At 43.1% G+C, this 22,223-nt stretch overlaps 1 protein-coding gene across 4 annotated transcripts in view; it reads right to left on the bottom strand.

Moving 5' to 3' along the window:
- The window catches only part of MYH10 (myosin heavy chain 10), a 146,972-nt gene extending 124,995 nt beyond the window's left edge, over positions 1-21,977 (bottom strand). Inside the window, exons 1-2 of one of the 4 annotated variants that reach the window (XM_059668649.1) lie at positions 21,957-21,977; positions 14,117-14,492 (exon numbers count right to left, since the gene is read on the bottom strand). In XM_059668649.1, the coding sequence (XP_059524632.1) occupies positions 14,117-14,461 (345 nt within the window). In that variant the 5' untranslated portion in view covers positions 14,462-14,492; positions 21,957-21,977. Of the gene's footprint in view, positions 1-14,116; positions 14,493-21,682; positions 21,850-21,956 lie in introns of those variants that run through there. The other 3 variants (XM_059668650.1, XM_059668651.1, XM_059668652.1) reach the window with 3 other exon arrangements.
- Between the last annotated feature and the right edge of the window lie 246 nt (positions 21,978-22,223).

Here is a 22,223-nt window from a genome sequence, read left to right as displayed (position 1 = left end):
AAATCATGATGCTTCACCAGAAAGATATAAACATTTTACATTTGTACATATCTTATAACCTAACTTCAACAGCATATAGCAAAAATTGACAGAACTAAACAGAGAAGCAAAGATTTTAATGGTAGTAAGGAACAAGCAGATAAAAAAATCTGAGAACATGCAAGATTGAATGACACTGCACATACAAGAGACACTGCATCCAGTAACTGCAGCATACATGTTTTTCAAGGGCATGATGACCTCTTATCCAAACTGATCATATGATGAACTATACAGCAAGTCTAACAAATTTCAAAGGACTACAACTATTCCAGTTGTTCTCTGACCAAGGGGGGGGGGATTATATCAGAAATAATGGAATAAACCTAAAAATCCCTTTATATTTGGAAATTAAGCAATTTACTTCTAAATAACCTATGGAAGCAACAAAGACATCCTCATTATTTTGAACTGAATGAACAAAAACACATATTAAAACTTGTAGAATAGTGCTAAAGCTTTTACCTTAGAATGAAATGTATAGCCTTTAAAGTACATATTAGAAATGACTAGCTAAAAAAAAAAAAGATCTAAATCTCCATCTCAAAAATGAGAATGAACAAATTAAACCCACAGAAAGTATTGTAAAAATCTCTCTATATAAAACCCTAATATGCAGAACAATCGAACAACCGGTCACTATGACGTGTGCTGACCACCAGGAGGTGCACGTGGAACATGGCGGATGTCGACAGCAGGCAGCAGAGCGTGGAACATGGTGGGCATCAGCCACGGTGGGATGGTGGAGCAGGTGAGCGAGAGCGCCAGACCAAGGCAGGGCGCCAGTCGCTGTCATCAGGGCAAGTCTCTGGTGGTTACTGAAAGTTCTTTGCTCCTGTGCGCCACGGTCCCGCTGGGCGCTCACACCTACTGCAGGTGCTGGAGCCACTGCTCACACCCACTGCCAGTGCCCAGCGCCAGTCACCGCTCGCACCCATTGATGATGACAGCCTCGCTAACACCCGTTGCTGGTGCCGGCCCCAATCGCTCTGCGCCGTCAGTGGGTGCATGCGGGGCCAGCGTGGTCAGCACGTGGGAGTGGCAGCAGTGGGAGCAGGGCTGCCCTGCCGGCAGACAGGGGACCCAGGGGCCACGGCGGAAGGGGCCACGGAGGACGGGTTGAAACCTGCCCCTGTGCCCAGCACAGCCTTGTGGCCCACAATGCCTTTCAAGGTGCAGGAATTTGTGCACTGGGCCCCTAGTACAGTGATGGCGAACCTTTTGAGCTCAGCGTGCCAGCATTTTGAAAAGCCCTAACTTAACTCTGGTGCCGTGTCACATATACAGTGGGGCCTTGACTTACGAGTTTAATTCGTTCCGTGACAGAGCTCGTAACTCAAATTACTCGTATGTCAAATCATTAAAGTGAACGAGTGAGACACGTGATGCTGGGCTGATGTGGCGTTCACTGTGACGTTCACTGTGTCAACTAGCGGTGAGGTATCTGAAGCTGGCTAATAACCCGAATTTTAGCTCGCAACTCAAAGCAAAAAAATCGGCCAAGAGACGGCTCGTATCTCGAAAAACTCGTTAGTCGGGACACTCGTAAGTCAAGGCCCCGCTGTAGAAATTTTTTGATATTTGCAACCATAGTAAAACAAAGACTTATATTTTTGATATTTATTTTATATATTTAAATGCCATTTAACAAAGAAAGATCAACCAAAAAAAATGAACCTAATGTCATAGGTTCACCATCACTGCCCTAGTATAATATAAACAGAGCCACTTTAAAATGGCGTCAGCTACATCCCAGAGGAGCTGAAGGTTTCCTGCCTCAACCCTTTGGAATGTTAAAATAGGGCAAATAACCAGCACTTATCTCCAACAACTGTTTACAAAGATAACAAGAAATCTGATATGACTACCAGACTGATGACTTCCAGACTGAAAAGTAAAAAACATTTTTAGAATTAGAGCCACTAGTTAGTTAATCTGCGCCTACAGAAATGCCTTCCGCCTTTTGGTGTGACTGTTCCCCGTCCCTTTCTAATAAATGCCCCTTGCCTTTGTCTCCTAGTGGGAATTCTATTTGGGCTAACGCATAAGTGAGTGCTTTCCAAATCAAAAGAAATGCTTGTTGCCTCTCACTTTGGCCTTTACTTTTAGGTTAACAGTACCGTTGTGGCCACTTACTGAGAAGGATACACCTGAGAAATGTGTTGTTAGGCGACTGCATCCTCATGCAAACATCATAGAGTGCATTACACAAACCTAAGTGGTACAGCCTACTCCACACCTAGGCAATGTGGTGCAGTCTATTGCTCTCTAGAGTCTAGAGGAGAAAAAATAACTTTCCCTCTTACTGGGTTCGTGGCTGAGACATCCCTGTGATAAGAAATTAAAAGGAGTGTCAGGGTCCTTCAGACCAAAGGGTCCCGGGTTCAATTCTGGTCAAGGTCTCCTTCTAGGCCTGGGCCCTGGTTGGGGCTCATGCAGGAGGCAACCAATAGATGTGTTTCTCTCACATTGATGTTTCTGTCTTTCCCTCTCTCTTCCATTCTCTCTAAAAATCAATGGAAAAATATCCTCAGATGAGGATTGAAAGAAAGAAAGAAAGAAAGAAAGAAAGAAAGAAAGAAAGAAAGAAAGAAAGAAAGAAAGAAAGGGAAAGAGGATATTGGGGTGGGGCAAGTCAGTTATGGGAGGTTATCAAGAAAAAACACAGTAAATAGGGTAAGGTTGTTCTGCAGATATAAATTTTCTGAATTGATAAGAGTTTCCAGAAATAAGGTCATCCCTCTCTACCAGGTACAGGAGGGAAGCGCTCTTACTAATGGAGATTTCCCTTACAAATTTGTTACCTTTACAAAAGGCAACTTCTACTTCGTTTTTCAGAGCTTCTCCCATGTCTGCTGTTTCTTAAAATTAGCCTAAAATAACCCTTAGGCCAAAGACACATATTTTGTGGTGTCAAATTCTGTTGCCCTATAAGCTCCTAGGATACAGATCTGTGCAGCATGTTACTGTATTGAATACTTAGGCAACTGTAACTCAATGGTAAGTATTTGTGAACTTCATTGTGCATTACACATTACCATCTCACTGGGTAATAGGAATTTTCAGTTCCATTAAAACCTTATGAGACCACTGTCATATATATATATATATATATATATATATATATATATATATATATATATATATATATACAGTCCATCACTGACCAAAACATCATGTGCAGATGACTGTAGGAAAAAAACACCCCAAATGTGTGAAGGTAGGTAGATAGGTAAAGAATAAGGTGGTTAGATGAAGGAGGAAGAAAGGAAGGGAGGGGTGGAGGGAGGAAGGAGAGGACCAACAAAGTCAGAAGTCTGTTCTTTGAAAAGACTAATACTGATAAATCTCTGATGAGCCTAATTTAAAAATAAAAAGGGTAGAACGAATTATTAGTATCAGGAATAAGTGAATATCACTACAAATCCTACAGAAATAAGAGGATATTATGAACAACTTTATGCCAATAAATTTGAAAATTTAGGTGAATTAGACAAATTCCTAGAAAAAATTATCAAAACTGATACAAGAAATTTAAAATCTGAAAAGTTCTACATTTATGAAAGAAAACGTTCCCACAAAGAAAACTATATTGTTATTTTAAAAAGAAATAACATCAATCCTATCCAAACTCTTTCAGAGAACACACAAACATAAAATATTACTCAATTCACTTTATAATGCCAACATAATCTTGATAGCAAAATAGGACAAGGACACTGCAAGAAAGGAAAATTTTAAGTCAGTCTCATTTACAGAAATACAGGGTGTCCCAAAAAAGTGTATACACACTTTAATAGCTGATAGCTCAAATTTGAAAATGAAATGTATTTTAATAAACACTGCCTTTATAATTATTCCAAGTGTGTGTATACATTTTTGGGGGACACCCTATATGTAAAATTCACAACAATCTCTCTATATAAAAGCCAGCAACCAGAACGGTGGAATGACCAGATCGACCAGTGGCTATGACGAGCACTGCGGCAGCCAACCAGCCTGATCCCAGCCCTGATTGGCCCCCAACACCCCGATCGGGGGAGGGTCTGGCTGGCCAACTGCCCTCGGCCCCTCCCCCTGTCCAGCCCCTTCTCTGATCGGCCCCCAAAACTCTGATCGGTGGTGGAACCAGCCGGCCAACTGCCCACAGCCCCTCCTCCCTGCTGGCCCAGCCCAATGGGCCCCCATTGGGGTGGGCCAGCTGGACCCCACCCATGCATGAATTCATGCACCGGGCCTCTAGTAACAACATAATCAGAAAAATCACACTAACACTCATGCAGGATAAAAACTAAGAGGAGAATGAAACTCCCTTTAATCTGATAAAAGAATATTCAAAGCAAAAACTATAGTAAACATCAATCTTTAAAAAAAGTTTTTGAATTTAATATTTAATTACAGTTGGCATGCAATATATTAGTTTCAGACACACAACACAGTGATTAGACATTTATATAGCTTACAAAGCAATCATCCTGAAAAGTTCAGTACCCATCTGATACAGTTATTACAGTATTATTGACTATATTCCCTATGCTGTACTTTATATCCCTGTGACTATTTTTATAACTAGAAAATTGTACTTCTTAATACCTTTCACCCTTTTCACCTATCTCCCTAACCCTTCTCCCATCTGGTGACCATCAATTCTCTATTAGTTTTTTTTTTTGAATTCTTTATGTAAGTGAAATCATATGGTATTTGTCTTTCTCTGTCTGACTTATTTCACTTAGTATAATATCCTCTAGGTCCATCCATATTGTCCCAAATAGCAAGAGTTCCTTCTTTTTTTTTTTTTTTTAATGGCTGAGTAATATTCCATTGCAAACATCATTCTTAATGATGAAATGCTGAAAGCTTTCCCTCTGAGATAGGAATGATATAAAGATGCCTCCAATCACTACTTCTATTCAACAAACATTTACTGAATGAAGGTCCTGGACAGCGCAATAAAGCAAGTTAAAGTGTGAATGGGAGAGGGGCTTTGTAGCAAGCCTGACAAGCTCAGGGACCATGTAACCTAACCACATAGGATGATCTGATCATACATTTCCTAACTGGGCAGGTCATGAGGCAAAGTCACATTGTGAGTTATAGATTCCTTAATAAAAGGTCAATCTTTGCCTTAAGGGAGCCCTGTCCGTTGTTTTTGTGCATCTAAGATAACATACCCTTGGAATATCAGTCACCATCTTTTCCAGACCTCTCAGAGGCATAACCACCCACCTTCACAGGACAACCCCAAAACTCATTTTCTTGTTGTCTGTACCATCTCTATATACTGTAAAAGTTAAATGCTAACTATCCTGTGCCCACTTAAAACAAGTATGTATCTCTCCACTTTGTTTTTCATCCAATCCTTGAGACACCTCCCCCTGGCTTTCTCCCACCTCTTTAATCTACCACTAATGACTAATGGATTGCATGGAGCCTTCTCCTTTGATTCTAAAGTAGAAAAAAGAGCCCTGACCGGTTTGGCTCAGTGGATAGAGCGTAGGCCTGCAGACTGAAGGGTCCTGGGTTCGATTCCGATCAAGGGCATGTACCTAGATTGCAGGCACATCCCCAGTAGGGGGTGTGCAGGAGGCAGCTAATCGATGTTTCTCTCTCATTGATGTTTCTAACTCTCTACCCCTCTCCCTTCCTCTCTGTAAAAAATCAATAAAATATATTTTAAAAAAAAAAAAGTAAAAAAAGAACTGCAAAAGTGTTGTTCTCTAGAGTGTCACTCCTTTGAGATTTTGCTTGTGGGTTGGTTGGTCCTCAATTTTTTTGGCTCAAACTCTTATAAAATTTATCTATAGGTTCTGACCTACTTTTGTTGACAAAAGAACTATATAAGAATTGGAAAGGAAACTGTCAGTATTTGCAGAGAACACTGAGTGCATTCATGGGAAATCCAAAAGAATACCCAGCTGAACTATTATAATTAATAAATAAACTTACTAAGGTTAGCGATTATAAAGTTAAAATACAAAAATTAATTGTAAAAAACATAGCAACTGTATTTGTACGTAATGGTAACAATTAAAAAGCAATATTTAGGACACCGTTTTAAAATAGTACCTGAAAATCAAATACACAAAAATAAATTCAACAAAAGATGTACATGGTCTCTACAAAGGAAATAAAATATATTGAGAAAATTTTTAAAAATAAATAAATAGGTATACCCCTAAACTACAAGATCTCATTTTCCTCCAAATTGACCTATAGAACCAACAAATCCCAATCAAATTTCCAATAAGGGTGTGTGTATGTATGCACACACATAAAACTATAAAAACCAAGACAATATCTACTGGCTCATAGACAGGCACACAGACCCATGAAACATACTAAGGAGTCAACAAACTCATGAACATCTGGTTTATAACAAAGGTGGCACTTCAGAGCAGTGAGACAGGACTGTTTCAGTAAACAACACTGGTCACTTGGGGAGCCATTTGGAAAAAAAAAATCAGTCTTACACTGTCCACAAAATTCAATTCCAAATGGATCTGAGGCTGACCTAAAAAAAATTAATTTAAAAATATATATATCATTGCCCTGGTTAGTGTGACTCAGTTGACTGGACATCATCCTGTGCACGGATGAAGAATGGCAGGGTTGTCGATTCACCTCCAGGTCAGGGCACATGCCCAGGTTTCGGCTTGATCCTCCCGTAGGGGGTGTGCAGGGGGCAGCCAATTGATGTTTCGCTCTCACATCAATGTTTCTGTTTCTCCCTCTCCCTTCCTCTCTAAAAATAAATTTAAAAATCTAAACATAAAATCCTATATAACTAAAGGCTCATATCCAATTCGACCGAACTGCGGAACGACCAGTCGCTATGACGTGCACCGACCACCAGAGGGCAGATGCTCAACAGGAGCTGCCCCCTGGTGGTCAGTGTGCTCCCACAGGAGAAGCTCCGCTCAGCCAGAAGCCAGGCTCATGGCTGGCGAGCCCAGTGGCGGTGGCAGGATCATCTCCTGCCTCTGCAGCAGTGCTAACGATGTCTGACTACCAGCTTAGGCCGAGGGGGCCTAATCTGTCAGTCAGACATCCCCCCCAGATTGTGAGGGCACAGGCTGGGCTGAGGGACCCCCCCCCCCCCCACTGAGTGCACGAATTTTGTGTACCTGCCCCCCCCCCCCCCCTATATATAATCAAACTCCTCTCTCCTCTGGCTTCAAACTGAGTTCAACCCATGGGAGACATTAGCAGGAGACTGAGGCTGGGAGGAGGTAAAGACAAGTAATTTATTCCCCAGGATCTTCCCTGCCAGTTGTCATGAGTTATGGGCATCCCTCTTTAGGGGCCACAATTCCTATCAGGAAGCCCTTTCCATACAACTATCCTCTCCCAGTTGAGGTAAAGTTCTTTCCCATTGCTTTTTTAAACACCAAGCTGTGTCAAGGGCTCTCAGCCATCACTAGGCTGGATACTGTACAACTAGCATGTTTTCTAAACTCTATCCACGTGTTTCTAAATCGTCCCCTTAGTAAACTCTCAAAATACCTAGTTTGAGGGCCTTCTGTTTCCTGCTAGACTCTGACTAAATCAGGCATTATCTAAAAAAGCTCAAGATATGAGTTAAAAATATGCATATTCTCTAATCCAGGAATCCCACTGCTAGTTCTATACCTTACAGAAAGGCATGCTTATGTGCACTAGGTACATGTCCAAAGCTGTTCACTGAAGCAATCAATGTTCATAATGTTCCAGTTTCCAAACAGGAAAAAACAAATGTCCAAAAACATTTGGATTAAAGAAAAGGGTCAAAAATCTGAAATGGAATATTACATTCAAACAAAAATGAACAAAATATTCAAACTTTTTTATTTCAGGGCCATTTTATACTCTCAGAAAATGAATACAAAGATCTTTTGTTTTATATAACTGAGTTTTTAAAATGTACATGTATTCATTTTAAATAATGAATATGTGTTAATATAAGTAACATTTATAAAATTAACTGTTTTCTTTTTTTTTTAAAATATATTTTATTGATTTTTTACAGAGAAGAAGGGAGAGAGACAGAGAGTTAGAAACATCGATGAGAGAGAAACATCGACCAGCCTCCTCCTGCACATCTCCCACTGGGGATGTGCCCGCAACCCAGGTACATGCCCTTGACCGGAATCGAACCCGGGACCCCTCAGTCCACAGGCCAACGCTCTATCCACTGAGCCAAACCGGTTTCGGCAACTATGTTTTCTAAAAAGTAAAAAGACTGACAGTTTTATATTTTTGCAAATCTTATCTGGCTTAATAGAAAACCCCATTTTCATATCTGTTTCTACATTTAGTCTGTTGTGACATTTTGTTTTGGTTGAAGTACGAAGAAAATCAGCCTTACACAGATATATAGTTGGAATGGGAGAAGTAGTCTTACACTCTTTTCAAGTAATTGTGGATATTCTTCTTTGATACTATACCCAAACTCAACAAGTGATAATTTCTTAAAGATCAGAGGCAATGTACCTTCTGAAACCCTACCAATGAACTTTTCATACTGTTTTCACTAAAATCCAATGTCTTATATCTTGCATGTTGAATGAAAGCTATTACCTATGCATGATTTTGTAATATCTACACACATCACTTGCAAAACATTGGTTCACTAAATTATGCAAATCTTCTCAATGATGGCATTGCACCACTCTATGTCATAATCACATTTGTCTATCGAAACAGAAAGGTTAAGTAGTGATATCGAGTTCACAGTGGTAGACACGAGTTTCTCCAAATTTTAATTTTCATGTGAAAATTCAAATTTTATCATTGGCAACAAATACAATCAGTTGTTTTCTTTGAAGTGACAGGCTCGCTTTATTTCTAAGAAAATATCTGCCAAACACTGAAGTGGAAGTAACCAGAGTTTATCTATCAGCCACTCTATAAAATAAAAACGGTATTCTATTTTAAAAGTAGCAAATTTAGTCTGCAACTTAATAATGACATGTTTTTCCTCAGGGCGACCACCGTAGTTCAACACGCAGCCGAAGTGCTTTATACATACTCACCATTTCATCACATGGAATATTCAAAAGACATGGACACAGGGCTGAGAATTAATAAAAATAATTTATCTGCTTTATCAAAGACATTCTTCTTTTATTATTGTTATTTTTTTATTTTATTAAAGCTGGGGACAATGAGACAAGGAAGGGCTTAGGATAGAAGAAGCAACAGGAGAGCCTAGACAGGGCTGCTTTGGGTCTCCAGAAATGTTACAGGCAAAAATGAGTGGAGGTGGGGCTGCTGTCAGCTCTGGAAAGTCAGAGAAAAGGGGGCCTTGGAGACAGGTTGGGGGCTAGCCCGGGGCCAGGCAGGGCTGTCCATACCTCTCCTGGTTGCAAGTCTCATGGGCACCCTTAGGATTGAAGAGGTGCACGCCTGAGAGGGAAGGCATGGCGTGCTCCCAGGAGGGAGAGCACTAGCAAAGACATTCTTGAGTGAAACTGAATTAAAATGACCTCTAGGTACAGTTTGGGGTCACCATCTTAATTCATGACAACGTGTCAATGGATTTTCTTACCATTGTCTGTTCACTGTTGACATCACTACCAATGTCAACAGTGAAAAGGGCAAATAATCATGAAAATAGTTTTGACCACACGGATCCTGGGAAAGAGTCTTGGGGGAAAAACCCTGGAGTCCATAGACCACAATTTGAAAACTACTAAATTATTCCAACACAAAGCAATATGGATGATCTTTAGAAGGTAATGCTGAGCAAAAAATAATAATAATAAATAATAATAAAGAGGCAGAAAAGGCTATGTAAGATTCATTCACAAACAGGCAAAACTCAACTATATAATTATATTATTTAGGAATGTATACCTTGTTGATAAGACACACTGAGAGATTTTAAGATACTTCTCAGTAATTGATAGACCAAGCAGACAAAAATAAGGCTATAGAAGATTTAAACAATTAAAAATCTTAGTCATATACAGAATAGACCTTCAATAACAGAATATACCTTCTTTATAAACACATATAGAACTGTCAATATCTATATAAAGCAAGTCTCAACAAAAACAAAGAATGTATTATATGGACTATATTCTTTGACTGCAATGCAATTAATTTAAAAATAATAAAAAGATAGCCCTAGCCCAGTGGTCAGCAAACTCATTAGTCAACAGAGCCAAATATCAACAGTACAACGATTGAAATTTCTTTTGAGAGCCAAATTTTTAAAACTTAAACTATATAGGTAGGTACATTGTTATTAACTTAATTAGGGTACACCTAAGCTGGTCTTTGCTAAAAACGTCCTCAATCTGAGGGGTCGACCTCAGCAAACGTACCCCCACTTCTTCTAACGCCACTTCTTCAAAATAGACTGGCCCAGGCTAAAAACCAACTTCTGCGCATAGGCCACGAAGTTTCAATCGCACTCTACGTGCGTGCCCGCACTTGGTATTTTGTAGAAGAGCCACACTCAAGGGGCCAAAGAGCCGCATGCGGCTCACGAGCCATGGTTTGCCGACCACTGCCCTAGCCGGTTTGGCTCGGTGGATAAAGCATTGGCCTGCAGACTGAAGGGTCCCGGATTCAATTCTGGTCAAGGGCACGTGCCCAGGTTGCAGGCTTGATTGCCAGTAGGGGACATGCAGGAGGCAGCCAATCAATGATCCTTTCTCATCATAGATGTTTCTATCTCTCTCTCCCTCTTCCTTCCTCTCTGAAATCATAAAGATATATTTTTTTAAAAAATAAAAATAAATAAAAAGATAACTTAAAAACCAACATTTAGAAATTTTAAAAGTATACTTTTAAAAGTTTCATAGATTAAAGAAGAAATCATAAGAGAAATTAGAAAATATTTAGAACTAAATAATACAAATACTACAGAAAAAACGTACGAGGTGAGCTAAAACAGTACCAGGGGAGATATTCACAGTGTTTAAATGGTTTTTACTAGGGAAAAAAATTAATATTGGATGAGAAGTTATATGTCAGGGAGGTTAAATACAAAGAAAATATAAGGAAACTAAACCTGTGAATATCAATTTTTGAAAATTGTGGACAAGATCCTCCCAGACCCCCACTTCTGCTGTGACCTTAAAACTTACAGAAAAACTCAGATTTCCCTTCTTTAAAGATGAAGGGGACCATAGTTTGAAAGGAAACTCAGAAAGTCACTCAGGTTATACCTGAGATAAGTGGGGAAACTCAAACACAATAAAAGGTACTTGCAAAGTTGTAGAAGTATAATAAAGCATGGCTACAAATAAAATGTCTTTTCTTTCACAACTTCTCTTTATCCCACAATCTTCCCCTTCCTAGTTCCCTTCTCTCTCCTGGTGGCAGGAGCCTACAGGGTACAAGGTGGGGAATGGAGGGAAGACTGGCAGAAGAGTCTGGCTCCATTCCACAGCGTTTTGGTTGTGTCATCACATGGAGCCTTTCGCAAGTCACTGCGCCCAGGCATCATCCAAAATTGACCCACAGCTCAAATCTTTGCTCACCATTACGATCTGACCACAATCTCTTAGTTTTCCAGTTTTCTCTCTCCTTCATGGCCATTACCTTCACTCCAGGCCCCTTTGATTTGTTTGACAAGAGAGAGAAGAGAAAGGAACTGTGCTAGCAGCGGAGACACACAGTGGTCAGGCTCTCCTGCCTTCACAGACCTGGGCAAGCCTACAAATGTGGCAAAACCAGGAAGACAAAAAACCCAATTAAAAAATGGGCAAAGGACCTCAATAGCCACTTCTCCAAAGTGGACATACAGATGGCTGAGGGACATATGAAAACATGCTCAAAGTCACTGATCATCAGAGAGATGCAAATTAAAACGACAATGAGGTAGCATCTCACACCTGTCAGAATGGCTACCATCAACAAATCAACAAATGACAAGTGCTGGCGAGGATGTGAAGAAAAGGGGACCCTCTTACACTGCTGGTGGAATGCAGACTGGTGCAGCCATTATGGAAAACAATATGGAGTTTCCTCAAAAAATTAAATATGAAACTGCCACTTGACCCAGTGATCCCACTTCCAGAAATATATCCTAAGAAACCCGAAATACCAATCAGAAAGAATATATGTACCCCTATGTTCATAGCAGCACAATTTACAATAGCTAAGATCTGGAAAGAGCCAAGTGCCCATCAATAGACAAGTGGATAAAAAAGCTGTGGTACATTTATACCATGAAATACTATGCAGCAGTAAAAAAGAAGAATCTCTTACCCTTTGAGACAGCATGGAGGGACCTGGAGAGTATTATGCTAAGTGAAATAAGCCAGTCAGAGAAAGACAAATTTCACATGACCTCACTTATATGTGGAATCTAATCAACAAAATAAACCGATAAAGAGTGGATCCAGAGACATGGAAGCATGGAACAGAGTGCGGAATCTTGGAGGGAAGGCGGGAGAGGGTGGGTGGGTGAGAGGTGATCAACCAAAGAACTTGTATGCATATATAAGCATAACCCATGGACACAGACAATAGGGTGGGCAGGGGGACGGGGATGGACTAGAGGGAGTCAATGGGGGGAAAAACGGGGAAATATGTAATACTTTCAATAATAAAGATTAAAAAAAATAATGGCAAAACGACACAGCCAGACAAAAATGTGGTCACCATACATATTCTGTTATTCAGTCTCAGCCAGATCCTCAATGCTACTCTCCAATCGTTTCCTTATCTGTGGCTTATCTTCCAAACCTTTCCCATTCTCCTGGAGCCACCTTCCCAACCCTGGTGCCTCTGACTCACTTACTTTCCATCCTACCTCATAGCAGGGGTGGGTGGGGGGAGAGAGTAAGAGAGAGACCTTCAGGCTTCATTGAAATTTCTCTAGCAAAGGTCATGAATGAACTATTCATTTCTCAGATTTTCCCATGGCTAGCTCCCTCCTATCAGTCAGATTCTATCTAGCTCAAATGCTGCCTTCTCAGAGCCCTTCACTGACCTGCTGTGGAAAGTCTCCTACTTACTCTATCCCGTTTCATTCCCTTAGAGCAGTGGTTCTCAACCTTCTGGCCCTTTAGATACATACAGTTCCTCATGTTGTGACCCAACCATAAAATTATTTTCGTTGCTACTTCATAACTGTAATGTTGCTACTGTTATGAATCGTAATGTAAATATCTGATATGCAGGATGGTCTTAGGCGACCCCTGTGAAAGGGTCGTTCGACTGCCAAAGGGGTCGCGACCCACAGGTTGAGAACCACTGCCTTTGAGGGTGTATCACAAAGGCAGGAACCTATCCTGTCCACCACACTTTCCCCTGCAGGAGGTGCTCGGTACATATTCACCAAATAAACTAGTTCCTATGGTAGAGCTAGTTCTGATTTGTTGAAGTTCTGAATTGTGTATGAGCTTCAGTGTCACACCTCTTGCATAAAATTCTTTTCCAAATTCAGACCATTACAATGTCAACTCTTCTGTCTCCTCTTCATTCTAAATCTAAGTTCTACCTCCACCACCTTCTTTAAATCTTTGCCAATTGCATCTACCATCCCTTCAAACCTGTTTTGTCATTCTAGGTTTTTTTCAGGACTTGGCTTGCATTTTCCCTCTTCCTTACCCCTTATTATTTTCAATGACTTTTATATGGTCAGTGACTACAACATCCGGATGTGTCAACTGCTAACCACAGGACAACCCCAGCCTCAATCTCACCCTGAACTGTTTCCTCTTAAAAACCTCAGTCTCATCTTTCCCATTTCCCTGCACCCAGTGAACTGGTTCTTGCCCTCCACTTTACAATTTTGGATTTACCCAGCATTTCCTACCAATTTGCTGTCTGTCTCCTCCTATTAATGCACCTCTTAGTCCTATATTAAACTCCCTGGACTTTCTGCCACATGCTTCCCCTATCTTATTATATTCCAGAGCACCACCACAAAAGTCTTCACATACCATTCAGTATATTTCATTAAAAAAAATTTTAAAGCAAAGCAAGACTTAGGGTAAGCAAGAGACTATCTTTAATAGAAATAACAGTGTTAAACAGAGAATGTGAATAGTCCACATTCTCATTTGATTATGACAGTATGTATAATTTACATTAATTCCCAGTCACCACACTTCACGTGATTAGAGGGAATACTTACATAGATAAGTCCTGAATAGTAACGATCCTTCAGATTATGTAAAACAGAAGCTTCATTCAAGCACGTCAATTCTGCCATATCCTCCACCTTGGAAAACTTAGGTGGGTTCATCTTCTGAATATCATCTTTGTTGACCATTGCTTTCTTTCCATTCTCTGCCAACTCCACCATAACTTCATCTCCCCGCTCTTCTTTGATACTAGCCGCCTCAAAACCATGGCGTTCTGATGGAATCCACACTAGCTTTTTCGCCGTCCAATCAGCCTGTGTGGCAGGGTTGTAGATGACAGCCCTGTCCACAAAGAGATACCTCTCCGGATCTTCAAGTCCACTTCTCTGCGCCATTGTAAACAGAAGGATCCAAGAGCAATTGCCTCTATGGAAAGAGGAGGAGGATAAAGTTAGATACTCAAACATATAAAACTAGAGGCCCAATGCACGAAATTCGTGCAGGAGTAGGCCTTCCTTCCCCTGGCTGCCGGCACCACTTCCCTCTGGCACCCGGGACCGGGGCTTCCCTCGTAGCCCTGGCTTCATCTGGAAGGACGGAAGGACGTCTGGAAGGACATCCGGTCTAATTAGCATATTATGCTTTTATTATTATAGATGAGCCCTGGCTGATGTTGGCTCAGTTGTTTGAGTATCATCCTGTGCACCGAATGGTTGCCAGTTCAATTCCCAGTCAGGGCACACGCCCAGGTTGTGAGTTTGATCCCCAGCAGGGGGCACGCAGGAGGCAGTTGACCAATGTTTCTCTCCCATTGATGTTGCGCTCTCTCTCTCTCTCTCTCTCTCTCTCTCTCTCTCTCTCTCCTTCTCACTTCCTCTCTCTCAATAAACACACACACATATAAAATCACTTATATTTATATATAAAATTTACAAATTTTACTCCTTTGGTAAACAGAAAGCATAAACTTTGAGTTAAAAAGCTGGGGTATTCCTCTTTATGGCCATATTAACTGAGTTTCCAAGGTAAATTTCAGGGGTGACCACAAATTATGACTGGTTGTCTGAAGACCACTCAAGACATGCCCTCAGTTACTGAGGGCTGAAAAACAAGCAGAAGGGCAAAGCAAAGTTCTAGTTTGACTTTCTCCCCTCTTCATCTCCTCTTTCACCCTCACCACAAATTAAACAGAGTTAAGACGGGAAAGGATAATGAAGAGAAAGAAAACAAAAATTCATAATAAAAAGCCTATGGAGTGGTGCCAGAATTTGTTTCACCACCAGGATATGGCTACAGAACACATGAGGAATGACAGAAGAGAAAGCATTGGTCTCAAGCAGGCCTCCTATTCCATCCTCAAATACCCCAACTCAGTTTCCCTATAGCTTGTCTATGGTCAGCGTGGTCTTAATGTGATCAAATAAAGCCAGAGGAAAAACGTAACTTGGCTTCACGTAATAGTCTTTCAAGTATGTGATGGTAGCTATTCAGGTCTCCACTCCCCTTCCTGCAGCTGCTCCTACTCCCTCGGTTCCTCTTCAGCATTCCATCACTCATCAAGACTCATTCCACTACCCTGAGCTCTTGCCTCCAAACAGACTCGATGTGCTTACGCCCCTTTAGAGTGTGTGACCAGAAGTAAACATAATATTCCAGATACAGTTCCACCAGTACCACAGAAAAAGGGAGCGCTAACAACCATAGGGCCACACTAGGGAAAGCTGTTAATGTATTTCAAGACCTAATCGGTGCATTTGTACTCATTCACTGTTGGCTCCGAGTGAGCTGTCAGCCAAACCTCCATACATGCTGCTCTAAGTTACCTCCCCTCCTGTACTTGTGCAATTGGCTTCTTGGATCAAATGACAAGATTTTATATTCACCACTCACCTTTCTGATGAGACTCACTTATCTCCTTTACAATATCTTTTTGGAATCCAATACCACCATTAAACACTTTTGTTATTACTCCAAATTCCAGGTGGCTACAAATTTCATAAGCATGGATTCCATCCATGACTTCATCAAATCAATACAAGGAGCCAACTGAGAACCTACTCTTGCTCTATCAAATCTTCCCAACTTCTCCCAGCCCCCGAACTCATGGGGATTCTTTATAGGCAAGATAGAGGCTGAAAGGTTAACCATAAAATAGTCCACGGTTGTTAAAGAGGTTCTTAACCTTGATTCCGTAGACAAATTTCAAGCTCAAATGGTATAAAAAAGTTGTACACTCCCTTTATACATGTATGTGTGCTATTCTAAAAGGAGAACACTCAGGACTTCCTTCAGATTCTGTGCCCTAAAAAATTAATCACTGATACTATCCCTTTCACTGCTAGTGAGAATGTACTAGAATCAAATAGCTAAGATGCTTCAGAAATTATTTGTTATAAAGTAATGCATCACGAACACCCATGTCTAGAACAGTGATGGTGACCCTATGACACGCGTGTTAGAGGTGACACTTGAATTCATTTTTTTGGTTGATTTTTCTTTGTTAAATGGCATTTAAATATATAAAATAAATATCAAAAATATAAGTCTTTGTTTTACTATGGTTGCAAATATCAAAAAATTTCTATATGTGACACGGCACCAGAGGTAAGTTAGGGTTTTTCAAAATGCTGACACGCCGAGCTCAAAAGGTTCGCCATCACTGGGCTCGAACGTGGTTCTCAAACTCTGGCATGTGCACCAGCAGCACCTGCACACTGCCGGGCCCCATCCCAGAGCTTCTGACTTAGTTAAATCTGGGGTGGAGCCTAGTAACTTGCATTTGTAACAAATTCCCAGATGATGCTAATGCTGCTGATCCTGGACCACACTTTGAGAATCATTGCTCCAAAGTTCTCTGGCTGCCATGGTGAACCACTGTTACTAACAGGTATTTGAGGGGGGAAAAAAAAAAAGGTGAAAACCAATGTTCTAGACTAATTCATACCAAGATTTAAAGACTACGCTAATGTTTTAAGGATAACAGACATGGACAAAACAAAAATTAAATGAAAAAACGTCACAAAACATGTAACATTAAGACTTCTATAAATAAAATTGCTAACCTGTTTTTTAATTAGCATTTTCCTTCTTACAAAAAATATTCATGGACACATGTACAATCCAAAGAATGGTTTCAGCCCTAGCTGGTTTGGCTCAGTGGATAGAGCATCGGCCTGCAGACTAAAGGGTCCCGAGTTCGATTCTGGTCAAGGGCACATGGCTGGGTTATGGGCTTGATCCTCGGTAGGAGGCGTGCAGGAAGCAGCCAATCAATGATTTTTATCACTGATTTCATCTCTCTTTCCCTCGCCCTTCCTCTCTGAAATCAACTATATATATATCTATCTATATTTATATAGATAGATAGATAGATTTTTTTTTAAGAATGGTTTCAAAAGACCATTACCTCTAGGGACTACTCTATAAGATCATTAACAAGTTTTCTGTCTTTCCAACTTATATACTGCTAAGGAGGAGGCATGGCTTTGAAGTGGGACTTACCCCGACGAATTTAGAGACAATCAGACGCACACTCTGCCTAAAGGACAGTCTATCAAAAACAAAGCTATCCAACTCTAACAAAATATGATAAGTTATTCTTAATATTCTTTTTAGGTATTAACTGTATGTCCCATATAACACTTGGAAAACTGTCTTGCTGCCAGTTGGCACACATACATTTCTTTACTTTTACCTTGGGTATGCTTAAATTTTTTACTATAAGTTAGAATAACTGATCATTTCTACAGCAGGTTCTTCTTTTTTTTAAGTAAATTATGTATTTAAGAATTATTTTATCGAATTGTACATTTTAAATGTATTAGTACTTTTTTTGGTGGGGAAGTGCTTATAATAGTTCCTACCGATATCGCTAAGTGATTAGAGCATCAGCCCACACATTGAGGGATCACGGGTTCGATTCCCGGTCAAGGACACATACCTGGGTTGTAGGTTCAATCCTCAGCATGGGGAAGCAACCAATTGATGTGACTCACATCAATGTTTCTCTCCCCACCCCGCTCCCTACCTTCCACTCTATCTAAAAGCAATGGAACAATATTCTCAAGTGAGAATTAACAAAACAAAAATCCAATACATCACAAAAGTGTAATTACAAAATGTTCCCTGTTTTGTGGGTGGAAATTACACACACACACACACACACACACACACATATACTTTAAAAAAAGGTAACAACTACTCATGGGTCTTCACTGGGAAGTGGGGTTAAACATTTTTACTTTTCCAGAGTTTTCTACAACTAAACACTATTCCTTACCATATGATAAGCACTCAGCCTAGTCCCTGATCCAAGGAGGGAATCTATACCTACTGATCAAATATTCCATGAGTGGTCCTACCCTCATTTCTCCTCCACAACCAAACACCTACCATTCCTTCAAATCCTGACCCAAATGACACCCTACCACAAGTTCTTTTCACGTCAATCTGGCAACTGAATCCTTCTCCTTCCCTTAGCATTTTGTGCTGCTCTTCTGGCATTTTTCTTGCCCTCCTGTGCATTGGCCGAGAGAACCTAGCAGGCGTAGGTACTCAAATCATTCTTTAGTTGATAGTGTTCATGAGGCCACTGAGGATTTTTTTTGTTCACTTTAATTCTTCACTTGTGATTGCCAAATATGTTGTATTTTTTTCCATTCCATTGTACATTTGGGACCCAATCTTGATAATACTGGTATTTAAAGTGAACCACTCCCAAATGCTTTGCCTTGTGGAAAGGATAATATCACAATATTTAAAATAGCAAATACTGTTGTTATATATCACTAATTATGGCCAGACACTATTCTAAGCAGTTTACATATATCAACTCTTAATCCTCACAAAAGCCCTATGAAGTAGGTACTATTTATATCTTCATTATACAGATGAGGAACCTGAGGCACAGAGAAAGCCAAAAACCAGCTAACAAGTAGCAGAGCTGGGCGTAAACCCAGAGTTCAGTTCCTGAGTTCATTCTACAACAGTGGAAGGTGACAGGGAGGGAATTTTGAAGGGCATGATGTGCACTATGTACTGCCTCTCTACTAAGTAAAAACCCTATCGATTATGGCTTCAAGAGTACAGGCTCGGCCAATAAACACACTCGCACAACCTAGGAAACGCTTTATATTTTATATTAAAAAAATAACTATACTTAGGGGAAAAACGAATAAATAGGAACCTCTTTGCAGGAGACACAAAGGTTCTTGGTATCATTTGAAATAACTGCCTAATTATAGTTAAATCATTTATATGTGTATGAATTAACCCCCTACAGAGTCAAAGCCCTATGTCCTTCATTGGTTTTAGGGGCACACACTCCTGGGCTCCCTCCCACTAGACCATTTTTGACTTCCAATAAAACGCCACCCAGAACATTTCTCAACTGTCCAGCACATACCAAAGTATGGATACAGGGAAACAATTAAATTTTATGAGTATCTTGCATACAAAGCCAAACAAAAATGGATAAATTTCCCATGATAGTGCATCCCTCTATGACAGATACAGTAAAACAGAAATTGTCCCAATTTGTGTAACACTATCTCGGCGGTCACTTGCACTACAGAGACCTGCAAGTCTGTTCATTTACCAATATTCTGCTTCATCAAACGAGCACAGATACAAACCAAACGCGAAAGGACACTATGGCTAGTCGTGGCCTGCACCATCTCTCAGTTAATATTTGTGTTACATTATTTCTGAAAGGTGAACCCAACACCAGGAATTTTCATTTCTATATGATGAGAAAGTACATAAACCACAGCCGCATATAGCCTTTCACCACACAACGTGCCCTTCAAAATTTCCTCCATCTCACCTTCCATCCAGCCTGTCTTCATTTGTAATCATTTCCCCAAGGAGCCCAAATAAAAAGCCCGGCTCTCGGGTCACATCCCTTTGCTGTAAGAGCTCGTGCTATATCGCACAATGACACCATCTGCTTTCTCCAGATAAGAAAACGGGGAAGAACTGAATTTAAGATGCAGAAGTAAGGAGAAGCATAAAATGGCCACTTTTCCAGAATCGGAGACACACAGGGCATATACATCAACACCACAAGCACGGGACTAAACAGAATAATGAATAAGTACGGATTGATGAAGGAAAGGAAACAATAAATAGGTTCAAGTTTTCCAGAGTGAATACCATATCAGGAATAATGAAGCCTGCCTCAAAGAATCCTCAGTTTCCATGTTAAACACACACACACACACACACACACACACACACACACACACACACACAATCTCGGCAAAGCCCAAGTATTATATCTGGTATTATATTATTCAGCGAAAACAGCCGTCTTTGTTTCATTTGCAGCCTGGATCTACCCCGCCTTGCTCTCCCCTACCCCACCCACCCCACCCCCTTCCACCAGCCGCAGTGATCTGGACGGGAGCTGCAGAGGCCCCGCGGAACAGATAACGGTCACGGGCAGAGGCCACGGGCAGGGGCCGCGCTGCCCAAACCTCCCGGGCTGAGCCCCGACCCACCGAGTCGCCAACCTCCTTCCCGGGGCCCTCGTTCCCGGGCAGGCCCGGCCGGGGGGCCTCCGAGGTCTCCGGGCCGCATCCGCCCACCACAGGCCCACAAAGCCCCGCACTCCCTCTGACCCCATTTCAGGCTGATTTGAGGGGACCCGGGGGTGACCCCCAGATGCACAAGGCCAGGAAGGCTCGGCGGCGGGCCACTGCCAGGTCCCCCACACAATAAAGGGCTCCCGGAGCCAGGGCGGACCCTCCCCCCGGCCGCCCTGCTGCAGCGCGGCCCCGCCACATTTCCCGCCTCGCCCCCCGCCCCCCGCCCCAAACCGCCGGGGCCTCGCCCGCGTCCACCTCGGCCCCCGCGGGCTGCAGAGCACGTTGTCGGACGCCCCTTCCCGCCCTCCTGCTCTGGAACCACGGAGCCCGACCCGCCCCGTGCCGGCGGCCGGCTCCTCCGACCCTCCGCCGCCCCGCGCTTTCCCGGCGGCGCCGAGCCCCTGCCTCCGGTCCCTCCAACCCACGGGTCCTGGGCGCTCCGTCCGCCTGCCGAATCCTCGGCGAACCCCTCGCCGCACCCCGGCTGCCCGACCCGGCCTAGCCCCCAGGAACCCACCAGGGGCCCTTCCTGTCCAGCATCTCCCCACCCCCAAACGGGATCGCGCTTCCCAGCCCGCCCCGGACTCCCACCCCTCCAGGGAGACAGAGACTCGCGGGACCCCCCGGAACCCCTACCAGGGCACCAGCCCCCCACCCCCAGCGCCGGGGCGCTCGGACTCCCCACACCGAATATCAACTCCCCTCATCCCCACACCCACATCTCCATCCCAGCCCCCGAGGGGTCGTCCTCCCGCACACCCAGGCCCTGGTTCCTGCAGGGGTCTCACGCTCAAGGACCTCATTCCCCGCCCTTCCCGGGGTCTCTCCACCCACTGGGGTCCCGTTACCCTACTCCTGGGTCCTTCCCCAGATGAACCTAGATCCCCGCACACAAGCCTCTCCCCAGAGCCCCTCAGCTTCCCCCCGCTTCCACTGCGGGCTCCGCTCCTGCCGTCCAGGGCCAACGGGTGCCCGTCCCGGGATCCTCCCGTCCCCCCCAAACCGTCCCTCGGGCCCCGACAGCCGCACCTCTCACCTTCAGCCGAAGATGGTGGCGCCGGCGCACGTTCTGAGCCGCGACCACAGATCCAGCGCCTCAGTCCCAAACCCACCGCTGCCTCCGCCGGGCTCCTTTAGCACTGCTGCTCCGGGCGGCCCCTCCCACCCCCGCCCTCATTGGGCCAGCCCCACGCCCGTCACCGCCGCCCCCAGACCCACTGGTCCGTTTGCGCGCCCATCTCCAGGGGAAGACGTTAGCAACGCGAACGAAGCTACCTTCCCGAGGTCCGCTCCCTCCACCCACCTGGAACTGCGCTCATTGGCTCCCGCTCCCAGCCCGGCCCGCAGAGGCCCCAAGCTCATAGGGCGCTGCGCACGCCCGTCATCGATTCCGGGAGGTGCGGCCGGAGCAGTGGCGCGCGATTGGCTGGCTCGGGCAGAGATGGACAGCTGAGGCTGGCTGCGCGCCCCGCGATCCCGCGGGGCAGCGGATGCAGGCTCTGCTGGGGCCGCGGCGGTGCGGGCGGCGGGGCAGGTGTGCCGCCGCAGGAGCACCGAGCTCCGCCTGGAC

Source organism: Myotis daubentonii, chromosome 16, assembly GCF_963259705.1.
Source record: "Myotis daubentonii chromosome 16, mMyoDau2.1, whole genome shotgun sequence".
NCBI classification, from domain to species: domain Eukaryota; kingdom Metazoa; phylum Chordata; class Mammalia; order Chiroptera; family Vespertilionidae; genus Myotis; species Myotis daubentonii.
This window is presented reverse-complemented; position numbering and strand designations above follow the sequence as displayed.